The 16,634-nt window shown below is 40.1% G+C and overlaps 1 protein-coding gene across 1 annotated transcript in view; it reads right to left on the reverse strand.

The window, feature by feature from the left end:
• Positions 1-1,465: 1,465 nt before the first annotated feature.
• Positions 1,466-16,634, reverse strand: part of LOC134804148 (anion exchange protein 3) — a 136,333-nt gene continuing 121,164 nt past the window's right edge. Inside the window, exons 12-20 of the mRNA XM_063777093.1 lie at positions 16,430-16,611; positions 15,839-16,068; positions 15,454-15,617; positions 15,018-15,172; positions 14,282-14,529; positions 13,521-13,735; positions 12,870-13,078; positions 12,252-12,422; positions 1,466-7,966 (exon numbers count right to left, since the gene is read on the reverse strand). Coding sequence (XP_063633163.1) covers positions 7,898-7,966; positions 12,252-12,422; positions 12,870-13,078; positions 13,521-13,735; positions 14,282-14,529; positions 15,018-15,172; positions 15,454-15,617; positions 15,839-16,068; positions 16,430-16,611 — 1,643 coding nt within the window. The 3' untranslated portion in view covers positions 1,466-7,897. The remainder of the gene's footprint in view (positions 7,967-12,251; positions 12,423-12,869; positions 13,079-13,520; positions 13,736-14,281; positions 14,530-15,017; positions 15,173-15,453; positions 15,618-15,838; positions 16,069-16,429; positions 16,612-16,634) is intronic.

Genomic DNA, 16,634 nt, shown 5'->3' on the forward strand with positions numbered 1-16,634 from the left:
CAAAAGGGAGGACTGGTCAAACAGTCAAATCAAGTGGAAAGAGGGAAGCCTGAGGTGGTACACTAATGGCTCCAAATCCGGATCTGAAGTAGGCTGCGGAGTATATGGTGAAGCGCCTAGGAAAAGCATCAGCTTAAACCCAGGACGTTTTTGCTCTATATTCCAGGCAGAGGTATACGCCATTCTAGAATGCGCGTCAATCAATCTGCAAAGCAACTACGGCAACCACACTATCTATATCCATTCGGATAGCCAGGCGGCACTCTTAGCCCTAACCTCTGATGTAACCACATCGAGGCTGGTTGAGAACTGCAGGCAACTATTGAACAACCTTGGAGCCACGAACAAGGTTGTTCTACGCTGGGTCCCGGGGCATGCGGATATCGTAGGAAACGAGAAGGCCGACGAACTCGCGCGAGCAGGGGCTAAAGGGAAGAACTACAGTCCTGAGCCTTTTTGTGGTATTCCCAAAAGCCTAACGCGGCTCACCCTAAAGACCTGCTGTCACTACAAAACCATTCAACTCTGGAGAGAAACAACAGGTTTGAACCATTCCAAAGCGCTTATCAAGGCCTTCAGCAAAAAGGCGTCCTCGAACGCCTTAGCGCTGTCTAGGAACCAACTGCGTAACTTGGTAAGGGTGCTTACTGGGCATTGCGGCCTAAATAAGCACATGCACACTATGGGGAAACGTGACACAGGGCGGTGCAGACTCTGTATGGAGGCAGAGGAGACGCCCTTGCACATCCTCACAGTGCCCTTGCCTAATGCGTACTCGTGACCTAATCCTGAGCGGACACTTTTTGCGCCCGGAAGAGGTAAAGTCTCTCGAGACCAAAAGGATCCTGCAGCTGTTGGAAGTTGCAGGTTTGGATCGAGAGTTGTAGTAGGTGGCGATCACAATAGATCAGGAATGGTCGCAGTGATACATAGGCTTTGGAGCCTTATATAGCCCCTAAAAACGAAGAAGAAGAAGAAGAAACGTATTCTCAGTCGACGACATACAGGTCGACCTAATAAAAGCTTGTTAAGGCCACCTCCTGTCTCCATCATCAGATCAGCTCGATGGTACCATAATATTGCATTGTCAACCGATTTATACATGCATGCAAAATTTCAGCTCAATCGGAATCCGGGAAGTGGATCAAATTTAACTTGCAAGGTTCCATTACATAGTTACATACAGGTCTATCTAATAAAAGCTTGTTAATAAACACAACAAATAATTGAATACTTCCTGAATTCTATTGAAATTGTTGTTTTGTGTCCTATTTTATTTTCTCTTTATGGAGTGTAAAAAAACGCATTTGTATTGTATTGTATTGTATTGTATTTGTATACTACTCCCAGTCTGCTATACAATTTTAAAAAGAAAAAGAAAAATATGTTGGGTACGTTATTAAAAAAAGTTTTAATGGATCGTTATAAGTATAGATACCTAGATATCAAAATAATGATTACAAAATGAAGTCTCATTATTTTTTATGTGGGTAGTTTTGTACAATTTAATTTCAACAATGATTATAATATTTTCTTGTCAGTCTGTTTCAGTCAAATGTCACGATATTTTAGTATAATGTAGATTTAAGTCTCCTGTAAAAAAATAATCAGAATACTTAAATCTACATCATACTGAAATTTCGTGAGATTTGACTGAAAAAAACACTTTTTCCCTATGTTTGCTGCGATGTCCTTTAACCAAAGGTACTAGAAAAACAATGTTTCAATCGACCGAAACAAACCAAACGGAACTCTGAGGGCCTATGCGGCCTCTCTGTCGCACTTGTAAATTCGTACGTAAGTGTGACAGGGAGGCAACACGTCGAACGTGGTACGCGGTAGGCCCTCTGTTCCATGCACAGGGCTTAAGGTTTCATACAGGATGCAAGCATTATATAGGCTTAAATAATTATGACAACCTCAGGTAACATGTATCACATTAATAAAGTAAAAGTACAAGTTCTGCAAATTCCTTTGGCTACAAATGGTAAAAATAATGAAATACATAGAAAAATAAATCGTTAATATACTAATTAATAACACCGGAAGTCTCATTCAGAGCGCCCACCGGATATCACTACATGTACTCACTAATATGTCTTTGTATTGTTCTTATAAACTCTTAAAACGATACTTTGGTATTATTCCAACAATTCTGAATTTAATTAAAAATGTAAGCATGCAACAAATTTCATAGATATAAGGAATTGAGTCATATATGGTCAAGCGAATCTTGTCAGTAGTAAAATGCGCGAAATTCAAGTTTCTCTATGAGACGATATCCCTTCGCGCCTACATTTTTCAAATTTGCCGCTTTTTTCTACTGACAAGATTTGCTAGACCAACTATAAAAGCGAAGTTAGCAATATCCATAGAATATATAGAATACTCTTCATTTTACGCACCTTAGTAGGATATACAGCTTTAGAAAAACAATTGGATCTTGCTAAATTTGCTTCTAGTATATTTATATCATACAATTATATAAGACGTACCTTATTTCAAACTGTGTACCCCGACCTAAGCCTCTACCATCAGTTTTGACATTGACATAACGCTCACGTCTACGTAATTTACTTTCTGTACATCTCGCTTGCACTAATATGCGAGTACGAGCGAGATGCATAGAAAGTAAGTTACGTAAACGTGAGCGTATATGTCAATGTTAAAACTGATGGTAGACGTACTAGAGTACCTTCGCCGTTATATAAAGCAATCTTATAGACACAACACACACACATACACGGACAAAGTACAGACTTTTGTTGTGTTTCTGTGCCTTGGTTGATTTATAGATGTAAGCGTAGGTGTCTTAGATGAACGCGCAGTTCAAAAAAAGGAATTTCAATTTTTAGAGGGGTTACTACAATTTGGCTTAAATTTATCTATTGCAAGGAAACATCTTTGGAATAATCCCAAATCATATTAAAGTTTTTAAAATACTCTAACGTACAACAGTGTAGGTATATACCGGGTGGAACAGAACGAAGGACTATTATGCAAACTGGAAATTGTTCAGGCTACGTACTTTATTTTTCACTTATTAATCACGTCAATATTTCTAGCCGTTTCTGAGATACAGTTTGTTAAACATTAGTGCAAGAATCTGTATGTTTCAACCCTAGCAGGTAGATCCTATTGAATGACATGACATGTGTCAATTTAAAATGTAAATAACTTTGTAGGGTTGTCACTGTTATATAATATTTCATTTTAATGATTTTATTTTACTTTTAAATCCAGCTTTACTATTATAATAACTCAATTGTAGATCACTTAGATAACACTATCCTTTCAGCACAGTCTCTAGAAATGTTCCACCCTGTACATATATATATATATATATATATATAGCTATAAGTTTATCTTTATGGCAACATCCACTAAAATTTATATAATTAATTAATTAATAACATACATAAGTGCTCACTCATAAACCTCATATACAAATATAAAACGAGTTTAACTCATTTTTGTGTTCAAAAAAAAAATCTTTCTTACCTCAGTGAGTATTCCCTCATTTTTGAGGAAGCAAGAGCTATTCCTTTGAAACACATTTACTTACATACCTAGTATCACACTCATTCAGCCTACCTGCATTGCGCTCTGCTAAGAAAATATAGTCTAATAATAGTAATAATACATCCAGTATATACAGTAGAAATTTTCAGAGGGTACATTTTAGAAAAATATTATTTCCTTTGTTTGACGCTCATTGGATATTCTACAAGCAATCCCTAAAATAGTGGATCAAATCGAAAATAGGTATTAAAATATATAAATAATAGGCTAGATGACTAATTTTCATTTATGGTATCAATCAATCAGGTTTGTTTTTAGGATCAAATGTCTATATGGGACCCATTGCATTAAAGTAATACAAAATTCAGAAATGATAGTCAAAGTACGACAGTCTTACTTCACTCGCGAAACGCCCCGAACTAAACGATATGTGACCGTGACGTCAAGGTCACAGGGAGTCCATCTTGAAGTATGAACAAAACAAGAAAATTGCGATTTTGTCGGTGAAATATTGCGTTTATATATATAGTTTCCATACAATCTTTTATTGGATAAAATGTGAGGAATCGAATGGTATCCTTATTTATGTCGTTTTTGGAAGTTGAAAAAAAACTTACTTAAATTTTGAAACTTTAAGGTGCTTTACTTTTGTATTATTTCCATATAGGTATGTTTTAGGGTTCCGTACCCAAAGGGTAAAAACGGGACCCTATTACTAAGACTCCGCTGTCCGTCTGTCCGTCCGTCCGTCTGTCTGTCACCAGGCTGTATCTCAGGAACCGTGATAGCTAGACAGTTGAAAATTTCACAGATGATGTATTTCTGTTGCCGCTATAACAACAAATACTAAAAACAGAATATATTATGTATTTAAGTGGGGCTCCCATACAATAAACGTGATTTTTTTGTCGTTTTTTGGTAATGGTACGGAACCCTTCGTGCGCGAGTCCGACTCGTACTTGGCCGGTTTTTAATATCCAGAATATTGCGATAAATTGCTCATTTGCTATCTATTTTACTAGATTTTGTTGTAAAATTCAACATGTGTCATCATCCCTATTAGGTATAGGTAGGTATACTTGAGCAACACGTAGCTTAAGAGGGGGCTAAATCAATATAAAATTGTAGTTTATATATTGAATTTTAACATGGTTTAAATATCAAAGGCAAATGCAATGGGAAAATTCACACGGAAACTAGACTTTATTTGCAAGGGTAGAATCCAAGCGAAATTTTAAAATTATAGTTGGCTTGATAAGAAAAATCACGAAATCATGTCTTACTTTTCATTATTTTCATTTGTACGTAAGTATATCGTTGCCATGCATACCATAGCGGTGTAATTTAATAAATTAATGGTAGTAGTAGCCGGGGCAGAGGCAGACCAAAAAAGAGAATGGCGGGAGCATGCACCAAGCCGCGATGAGTGGAAAAAAGGGGAAGCCTTAGCCCAGCAGTGGGACACAAGACAGGCTATTTGAAAAAAACTGATAGCCGAGGGACCCGGTTTGCAAAAGGAGAGTTAAAAGCTAGAAACCCGCGCGACGACATGTTTTGAAGAATATAACAAACTAGCGACACGCCCCGTCTTTGCACGGGTTAACAAAAACACCTAAACCTTACGGAGACGCCATGTCTATAGTTTTCGGTACAAAATAGTCTGCCGTTTTTTGCACATCAAATGTATACGTAACGTAAAAATAGCCATGTCAGATAAACGTCAGTCCATACATGTGGTTAACATGTGGTTGACCATTGGCCGCCTATTTTCGACAGAGGAGAACGCCTGTTAATGACCACTCCGTTTGGTTATATTCTCTAAGTGAAAACGGCATGAAAATCTGTTCGGTAGTTTCTGAGTTTATCGCGAACATACATACACACAAACAGACAGACGCGGCGTTGGCTTTGTTTTATAAAGTGTAGAGATTAAGTCTCAAAGATACTAACACTCATCAACCACATACAGGGTAAGCCAGGAAAAATAAAACGTAAGTTTGTCTAGGTTAAAGTCCGCTGTATACAGGGAGCCTTCATGTTATATTAACGCAAAAATCGTCTTCATACACATATTCTCAAACCCAACTTTTGGTCTATTTCTTCTTTGATATAGTAGTACAAGTACTTAGTCCGATAATTGATGAATATACATTGTTTTGATTTTTGTACAATAAAGTGTTTTACTACTACTACAAATTTATTAATTTTCCCTTAATGAAAATCTCATAGTTTTTGAGATATCCGCACTTTTATATAACTTTTGTAATCAGGATTCTTATAAAAGTGCCGATATTTAAACAAAATAGTTATTTACGATACAAGTGCGTAAAAGAGGAAATTCGAAAAGTGGGGCGATAAATTAAAACACGACCGAAGGGAGTGTTTTAAATCGACACGAGTTGCGAATTACCTATTCGCACCTGTATCGTACAACGTTTTACAGTACATGTGGCCCTTTAACTTTTGACTTTCGCACGAAAAACTTACGCACTAGTGCGGGAAAATAGGACCATATGTACTGTAAATGAGATTTTCATCATCATTTCATTTGCTTAATCTTGAAGCCCATCAGCTGTTCTTTAAGTCTTGGCGTTGGTTTTAGGGGCAGGATATGCAAGTTACGGAAAGATTCAAAAGAGTTGGAAAAGTTCTCGGAAATCTCAGGAAGATTTTATAAGGTGGCCTAATGGTCATACTTCCTCGATTTTGTTTAGTTTTCGATTAGATCCACACTTCTAAGGACACGCTGTACCAACAAACGTCATAAATTAAGTTAAGTGGTATTTTTAAAATGTTTATTGTTTATCGATATTGTACTCATTTAATTACGTAAGAAATAGTAGGTATCACAATATACATATTTCTATTATGTCGGGACAAAAACAGGGTTATTATTTTACCCAAGATAAACTGTTTTTTTTTTGTTATTTACCTACTAGATACAAAAGTGTATTTAAAAGCTCTTTTTATCACCCTCACAGTGAACCCGAAAAACGGGTAAATTTAGTACCTTAGTAAAGAAGAGTCCATACAGTCACGGTCATAAGGATAATAATATATTTTCCTCTATAATTAAAATATACCAACATGTTTATGGCCACGACTGTATGCTGTACATACATGTTTAAACATCAAACATTGAATTTTACTTACAAATACAGTACCTAATGAAACATTTTTATATACATTTTGACTCTCTCATAAAATCCATGACCCAGAAGCGTATTCTAAAAATATAATTTCAAAATAAACATGTAAGTATCAGTGCGTCTCATTCGCACACTAAGGTCTTAAAGCATGCGCGCCCATTCAACTTGAATTTTGACGTAATTTCGACACATCAACTGCACAGTTTTCGAATAAGCCATTACATTACATGGGTTACACGTAAGTATAACAATAATACTTTCTAGATGAAATCCTAAAATAAAACAACAATACTAAAATATATTTTCCTTAGTTTCTCTACTATTAATTATAAGTACAGAATAAGTACATTAGAGGTCGTTTTAACGAACTTAAGTTTTAAGCTGAACTAATAAACTCCACTTACTTCTGAAATAACAATGATTTAAAATAAATTAATCGGCATTATGTGCACTCATGATTGCATCTGCCGCTAAGACGAACATTGGTTCACGATCCACCTTTAAAGTTGATGTGCAAGAAAAACAAGTGAATATTTTTGAATTCCATTATGGACTTCGAGCAACACCGGGAAGGGAGTCGGCATTCGCACCAAAGCACAAGGCCCCACGGGGTCTGCACACAACTAGCGCGGTGCGTGTTGTGACTCATCCGTATCCAAAAAGAGATCGAGGTGTGCAAGATTTGGCTTTGACGTGTGTCATTGTATGTATTTGTGTCGTCATTACAGATTGAATTTTGTATGTAGTGAGTGAGAAGTGCGACTGTGTGCACGTTTCCCCGTGCAACAAATGGTACTTAGAAGGATTTGTACGGTAAGATATCGCTTGGGCTCCACCTTTCCGACGTGTCGGAACCCGGTGTTGCTCGAAGCAATGGAATGTACAAGGGAAAACGTAGCCGATACCCTCTTAGTAGACGATTTGTCATCCCAATGCAAAGACCACCTCATCTACTAATCGAGGCACGTAAGATATCGAGGTCACCTCACATAAGCGCTCCCGTACTTTATGGTATGGGGGAGAGGCCGCTTATTTCAGTTGCGCTCACTATTACGACCATTACTCCTGTTAATTACTAATATTTACAGAAATTAAGCTTTAGCCGTGTACCTTGGCTGTTATAGTATAACATGGTAGAGAAAACAACTCGGGGAATGTTCAGTCCACTAAAAATTGTTGACGGATATGTGGAATCACAAGAGCGTTTAGCAGCGGGACGCTCGCGTTTACGGCAACGGTGCCTCTTGGTAGAAATCCGGTTCGTCGTCGTCTGTCTCTTTCTGCACTCCGTCCAGCTGAAACAACAAGTAATTTATTTAAAGAATGAAAGTATTGAAGAAACTAATTTCTGGAAATACCAAGAATATGATGAAGATTTTTAAGATTGTTGGCTTAAAACCATCTGCAAGCGAGCGAAGGTGGGTCATCCAATAACGACCATTTAATAGTTATTTTCATCACACTCGCTCAGTAAATGTGGAATTGCACGCAGGTTTAGCGGGAGTTATAGAAAAAGCGTTCTCCCTAGGGAGTTATGAAGTTTCTAGTGCCATAATTAACAGTTTTTTGTCTTTATACTTAATTTTTGTATCGCAAGTGTGATGAAAAACATTGGGTGTAACTCGGGGCGTAATAATATTGCAAACTCGAGTCTATAAATCGCTCCGGCAAGCCGTCGCGATTTAACTTACTCTCGTTTGCAATACCTATTCAACTTACGCCCCATGTTGCACAATGTACTATTGTTTTACAAGGGGGCAAAGTTGTTGTTTAACCGCTCGTGCTAATATTGATACCTGAGCAAGCGAAAGATTCCAAAAGTAAACCACGAGCATAGCGAGTGGTTCGAAAAATGGAATCTTGAGCGTGGCGAGGGTTTCAAAGCACGAGGTTTAAACAAAATTTGCCGCCGAGTGAAACACAAAATTTTTCACTACACCAACTTGAAGCAAATATTGAATGTAAAATACCTATCAAACACAATCAAATCCAAATGAATTTTATTAAATATTTATCATCCAAAATCATCATTTAAAAGTCAATTCTATCAGCAAACTTAAGAAAACAACTCAAAATTTGCATTTGATTACTTTGCCTCACAAGTGAATAAAATGCATCTTTGCTATCAGTTTTTGAAGTCAAAGTAAGCCTTTCCGAGCTGGTGTGGTGAAAGTCTTTTTTCTCAGGGTAAATTAAATTATATTGTTTTCATCACACTCGCTCAGTAAATGTGGAATTACACGCAGGTTTAGCGGGAGTTATAGAACAAGCGTTCTCCCTAGGGAGTTATGAAGTTTCTAGTGTCATAATAACAGTTTTTGTCTTTATACTTAATTTTTGTATCGCAAGTGAAAGTGTGATGAAAAACATTGTGTGTAACTCGGGGCGTAATATTATTGCAAACTCGAGTCTATAAATCGCTCCGGCAAGCCGTCGCGATTTAACTTACTCTCGTTTGCAATATTCAACTTACGCCCCATGTTGCACAATGTACTATTTGTTTGTTGGAATTTGCGTTTAATAAAATAGTCGTCAGTTTTAATCGAAAATTTTTGTTCGAAATATGAAGTTCTGTAATTCCGATTTTCCATATTGGCACTCTTTAATTCCGGTACTTATTAACCGACTTCAATTTCATAGAAGGAGGAGGTGCTGTATTCGGTTGTGGCTATTTTTTTTTCTATGTACGTTCACCGATTACTCCGACATCCGTAGTCCGATTTGAGTAATTCTTTTTTGTTTGAAAGGAGCTACCTCCGAGTTGGTCCCATTTTAATTTGGTTCTGTTCTGATGATGGGATCCATGAGGAATTGAGGGAACTCCTCAATTTTTAAAGGCACATGCATGGTGTTTTGGGCGTTTTCTTAAGCAACTCGAGCATTTTCTCCCGAAAACCACCAATTTGATGAAGTAGACCTGATGATGATGATTATTTTGATGATAATGATGATGATTTCTTTAAATGTAAGTATGTTCAGCGATTACTCCGGCACCTGTGATCCGATTTGAGTAATTCTTTTTTTGTTTGGAAGAAGTTACCTCCAAGGTGTTTCCGTATTATTTTTGGTTCTGGTCTGATGATGAAATCCATGAGGAATTGAGGGAACTCCTCAATTTTGAAAGGCAAGTGTTAAGTGATTTCGGGGTTTTCTAAAGTAACTCGAGCATTTGCTTCCGAAAACGACCAATTTGATGTACTGCAACTGTAGCCTTACCACGAGTTTGACATTGACATATTCGCTAACGTCTTATGCATCTAAATGTAACTTTTTATGCATCTCGCTCACACTAAGGTTAGTACGAGCGAGATGCATAGGAAGTAAGTTACACACATGCTAGCGAATATATCAATGTCAAACTCGTGGTAAGCTGGTAAGGCTACTGATCGGGGGTTAGGGTTAGGAGTTAAGGGGTCAGGCATTAAGGGGTCGCGGAATGGCGGTTGAAGGGTTGCTGGTTCAGGATCGAGGGGTTCCTGGATCAGGGGTTGATGTGCTGTGAGGTTGAGTGATCGGGGGGCTGAGGGATTGGGTCAGTGGCGGGGCGGGCGGATGGATTTAGTTGACAGGAATTATAATTTCCCAGACGGACTCGAGAACATTCCTGATTAGATATTTATTAAAGTAATAGGTACACGAATTTAGTGTTAAACATGATCTTGTTTTTCATTCATGCGTCGCGCTCTTAACAATGCGTTAAAACTAAAAATGGAAAAATAAAAACTTTTTAGAAAAAAAGCAAACCGACTTCAAAAAGGATGAAATAAAATATTATCCTTTTTGAAGTCTATGCGTTACCAACTGATATGTTTGAAGTCGGTGCGAAGCCAAGTAGTAACAATACCAGTCAAAAATAATCAGCTTTATGGCTATAAATCCCATTAGAACTGTACTAATAACTATTACAAATGTGTTAGTAATTCTGTCTGCCTCTTTGTCGCCTTTTCATGGCTAAACAACTGAACCGCTTTTGGTGAAATTTGGCAAGAAGGTAAATTTCTTGATTTGTTGTATATTTTGAAATGTAGTCCTCTGGATAAGGGACGGGAAATTACTCAGTCCCAATCTCACGCTTGCGTGCTATAGACTGTTCGAGCATTAGTAAGGAATGCTCTTTAAAAAATACGACGGAAAAAAATGCATTGGATTTCCACTAATGTGCCGACAAACATGGTACAGACTGCGCCAAGAAGGTTTGATCGTGTGTTCTGAGGTGTGTTCTTAGATACAATCGACGTCAAAGATATGTTTACACTTTTGCACCTTACTCCTTTGTAATAAGGCGAAAAGTGTAAACATATTTTTAAGGTCGACTGTACCTACAGAAAGTACGTTCATTGTCGTCGTGTAAGGCAATCCAACGTAGGTACATCTTTATCGAATCGCACCAAAATCATGGTATGCTTCAAAATTTGGCTTGGCACCGACTTCAAACATATCAGTTGGTAACGCATAGACTTCAAAAAGTATACTATTTTATTTCATCCTTTTTGAAGTCGGTTTGCTTTTTTTTGTAAAAAGTTTTTATTGCAATCGTAAAATTGGTCCGATATTTCGTAATTCCGTAATTTCGGTATTCACGCCCTAATTGACGGTAAGCTTACCGCGCAGCGACATGCGCAACGGCACCATCATCACCAGGAGGAACGGCAGCGCCAGCGAGAACCGCGAGGAGTGTGTCAACTTACCGCGCGGAGCTGAAGCGGTGTGAACAAGTAGGCCAGCGACATGCGCAACGGCACCATCATCACCAGGAGGAACGGCAGCGCCAGCGAGAACTGCGAGGGCTTGTGTCAACTTACCGCACGGAGCTGAAGCGGTGTGAACAAGTAGGCCAGCGACATGCGCAACGGCACCATCATCACCAGGAAGAACGGCAGAGCCAGCGAGAACCGCGAGGAGTTGTGTCAACTTACCGCGCGGAGCTGAAGCGGTGTGAACAAGTAGGCCAGCGACATGCGCAACGGCACCATCATCACCAGGAAGAACGGCAGAGCCAGCGAGAACCGCGAGGAGTTGTGTCAACTTACCGCGCGGAGCTGAAGCGGTGTGAACAAGTAGGCCAGCGACATGCGCAACGGCACCATCATCACCAGGAAGAACGGCAGCGCCAGCGAGAATTGTGTCAACTTACCGCGCGGAGTTGAAGCGGTGTGAACAAGTAGGCCAGCGACATGCGCAACGGCACCATCATCACCAGCAAGAACGGCAGAGCAAGCGAGAACCGCGAGGAGTTGTGTCAACTTACCGCGCGGAGCTGAAGCGGTGTGAACAAGTAGGCCAGCGACATGCGCAACGGCACCATCATCACCAGGAAGAACGGCAGCGCCAGCGAGAATTGTGTCAACTTACCGCGCGGAGCTGAAGCGGTGTGAACAAGTAGGCCAGCGACATACGCAACGGCACCATCATCACCAGGAAGAACGGCAGAGCCAGCGAGAACCGCGAGGAGTTGTGTCAACTTACCGCGCGGAGCTGAAGCGGTGTGAACAAGTAGGCCAGCGACATGCGCAACGGCACCATCATCAGCAGGAAGAACGGCAGAGCCAGCGAGAACCGCGAGGAGTTGTGTCAACTTACCGCGCGGAGCTGAAGCGGTGTGAACAAGTAGGCCAGCGACATGCGCAACGGCACCATCATCAGCAGGAAGAACGGCAGAGCCAGCGAGAACCGTGAGGACTTGACCGTATACAGGACTATGAGGCCGGTCAGCTGCACCAGCGTGAACATATGCATCTTCCACGTTGGTACCTAAAACGAAACATGCATTAGAGATCGTCGTTACCTTGAGCCCATATGGGTGCCTAATTGTGTACCTACCTAGTACCATTAACGGCCGGTTAGTACCTAATTGGCACAAAACTGATAGTCAATGTTAAACCTCATATATTTCATTACAGGGAAGTGACAGACGTGATTTAAAACAACGTAAGCTGCGCTTTAAAGTAGGTACAAGTTAAAATGAAAATGTCCATATATACGCACTGCTGAGCACAAGTTTCCTCTCACTGAACGGGAGGTTCGGGGCTACAGTTCTAACTCTAGAATCTTTGGATTTAAGCAGATGCATGCAAGTTTCACGATAGTTTCTTTCTTCGAAAAGCAATTGGTAAATATCAAATGATATTTCATACACAAGTTTCATAACTTTAATGACGCGAGCAGGGGTTCTAACATAATGTAATAGATTGTACTGACCCTTCTCACGTAGGGCACTTGCGCGTGATGCTTCACCGGCTTCAGCATAAGTATACAACGGTCCCAGAACTGTATGCCTCCCAGCGAAGAGATACCCATGTACAGGAACACCCCAAACAACACAGCCATCGGCACGAGGGTGAGGAGACGGGAGGCCAAAACCGACAGACCCACGATGAAGGCTACCAGTAGACCAGTCAGGCGTTGCTCTGAAAATTAGATTATTGTTAGAAAATACCCCTTTGATCAACAAAGACGTCAATAGACGAGCGCGGCTAAAGCTCAACAAGGTTCGCGAGTCATGATGACGCGCAGCACACGATATGGGTGGCGCTCAAAGGGATACGAGGGTGAGCAGACCGGAGAAAAATACCTAAAGATCGGTGAGTATTTAATCTGAAATCAAGGTGGAACTGGCTAGTAGGACAACTATGTGCATGTGAGTTTTTGTTCTGAAAACTGTGGTTTCGTTAGTTGTGCGTCAATGTCTCTTGATTTGATGAACATATTTTATAGCGCGCTACAATCGCTTAGGAAAGGTTTGTTTTTCGATGCGTCAAATTCAACACATTCAACACAAACAAGTCATATCTTCGCCTTTGACGCTATACATATACTTAATATACGTGGAATGAAAACTGGATACCGTACCTTTAACCTCAACGATATACGGCTTGTCACCAGGCGCGTGGGTGGTCGACATGACAGTGAGCGCCGACACATGCGACACAGACCGCACGGTCGCGACGCACTGCCACGGCGCGCCAAACATGCCGCAAAGGCAGTTTACAAACGACATGATCACGATGTCCATGTGGAAGCCGCTGCCTTTCTTCAGACGACGCTCGGGTTTGTCGATAATCAACCTGCGGGAATGAGGGATATAGACGGAGTCCGCTTGCGGGGTGTTTCCGCAAATGCGGGGTTTCGGAGCTAAGAAGATCTTTCCTAAGAAGATAAGGCTGCGTGAGAAAATAGATGGTTTAAAAGGGAATGCGCTGCTTATTCGAACTACGCAAGTATTTGAAGAGATGTTTACTTAATAAATATTTCGCTTGCTGAAGCTTGTGATAAAAAAATCGCTTTGCATGTCATTTTAAAATAAAACTAAATTATTAAGAAAAAAATATCACGAGTACTCATGATGTTAATTAAAACCACACGTCGTCTGCCATATACTTATACAGTTTGAATTGTTGATGTTTTAAAATAAATAAATAAACTATATTTTATACGAATATTCAATATTTGCAGACGTCTAATGCAGTTAGCACCACTACAAGTGAAATCATAACGCGGGAGATAACATCGGACCTTTACAAGTTCACACAATATGAATTAATGATATGACTTCACTTGCCTGATGACACACACACCGACACAATAAATAAACAATCGCGACAGCTTCTTACTCTGCGATATGCGTCTCCATAAAAACGATGATGTAGACCATGAGCGCAGGCAGCGCCATAGCGAACGCGGCCCAGGCTGGAATTGTCGCTAGGCCAGGAGTCATCATCACCAGCCAAGGTCGGGGAGACGTGGGGTGCAGACCCTCGGGAACACGCAATGTGTCAGTGTAGACGGGAACAGCCGATGCCAGACCCACCATCAGAACTATGGCGATTGGGACTCCGAAGTCGCCTAACGCACGTCGGGCCTGTCAGAGTAAAAGAAAAGTTAAGAGAAAAGTAAGGGCTGGTTGAACCAACCACAATTGACGAACTGATCAACGCCACTCAGCAGTGAACCATGAAAATTACCAAACAATAAAATTCAGTAAACATTTCAACGGTATCAGAAGGTTTGACGCATACAACTCTAGCTAAAAAAGTTATGTGAGGGCATTTCTGCGAAAAGATCATTAACTCGAAATTACGAGTATGTTCTTCTGATTGTGTTGTTGTCCCGATTATAATCGCTTCTGTATATTAGTATGTATATATAACAAAAGCAACCGATAATAGGAATTTAGAAATTTAATGGTTATGTTATATTATCTTCAGCTCAAGTCTACATTGCGATGACTTCAAGGTAGAAATAACATCAGGGAATATTTTCAAGTAGTAGTATTATGATGGAAGTAGCCAATATTTTGGGGTAGTACTAACACTTTGGTCTCAAGCGCTTTAAAGTCAGAGTACTCACGCTGCGTCCAAGGAATTTGCCGTTACGGAAGATACGCAGGTAGTAGGCGATGATGAAGGTCGCCAACGTAAGAATTGTGCAGAACAGTGCTGTGTTTGGCTGTGGCGCTGGCGGCGGCGGCAGTAGAGGAGGACCCCACACAATGGCGTTGTCCGCTGCAACAACCGAGAACCGTTACAATACCATACAATACAATACAAATCCTCTTTCTTGCACAACCTGAGAATAAAATGTACATGGAAACACAAATATACATGAAGACAGAGCGTTACATAAGGCATTATCATTAAATTTACAATCATTATCTACATGAATTTCGGGGCAAAGACAAATTGAGAGCAATTTCAAAGTTCAAAAAGTCTATCGATATAACTCGTCAAAAAACCAGAGTTATTTTGAGGCAAAAAACCAGATGATGTGAATATTAGGAACGTACCTTCAGTGCCGTTGACGACAGTCATATTCCCTGTGCTGATGTTTTGCCCGTACATGGCGTACTCAATGCCCAGAGGATGAGCTCGGTACACGTTGATCAGACTTGTGATGGGCTCGCAGATGAAGATCAAGGAGATGAGGAACGCGAATATGTCTTCTGTAAACCTGCGTAGAATAAAACTCGATATGTATATTAGGCGGTACCTTCCATCCTGCATATCCTGATCGTCGGAAAACTTCATTGGGAATCGATTTACAATCGAGAGCAGAAATTGCGGGTTGCTTCAGGTTGAAACGCAAGAAAGTAAACGCATCTACTGTCAGCAAGAAAGTCAAAGCCAAATAAGTTATATTTTCAAAAAATTTGTATCTGCTATCACACTAACCTTGTAATCTTCTTAACAGCAACGCTGCCCTCAACAGAAGCGACCAGTAGTGCTATCACGATCATCCACAGTCCGCAGTACATCCTGGCAGCTAAGAAGTCGAACCCGTAAGACTTGCAGAAGCTGAAGAGCGATTCATCTAGGAGTAGAAGGGGACCTGTTGCTCCTGTGATCATCATCGGCTGCCCCGCTAGCAGCCCGAAGACTATGCCACCGAAGCTAGTGAATAGCTAAATGGAAACAATATAAAGTCACAATTATTTATATTCTGGTGATTGTTATTGATTTTAGGCCTTTGTTTCAACCATTTTATACCGTGAACTCAATAATTTAAGATACCTAAATGGAAGCTTTCAAAATCGATTTACTGTTATCTAAGCAAAAATATGTCCAACAAAGTGATTTAAAAACTCAAGAATATAATATATATTCCTATTTTCATCAAAACCGATATCTAAAAATCTATACGTCTGATTTCCAGATAGATATCCCCATAATTGTCCATGTTATTACTGTTACATTTTCCAGATTTAGTTAAAAGATAGGTAAATACCAAACTGTAGTAAAAATGAACATCAGTATACATCTCACCAATGTCTCAGAGATCCCAATATTCCCATCCGTCTTAGTAGCTAGCAGGCCTCCAAACGTAATGGCGGAGGACACAGCAGCGAAGTACATGAATATGGTAGCGGCCACACACTGCCCGTTCAGCGCGTCCGTGAAATCGGAGATGTAGTACGGATAGCGCCGTTTGATGTCGCGGATCACGCCTGGACAAAACAAATGGAGTATT

This window comes from Cydia splendana, chromosome Z, assembly GCF_910591565.1.
Source record: "Cydia splendana chromosome Z, ilCydSple1.2, whole genome shotgun sequence".
Lineage (NCBI taxonomy): Eukaryota > Metazoa > Arthropoda > Insecta > Lepidoptera > Tortricidae > Cydia > Cydia splendana.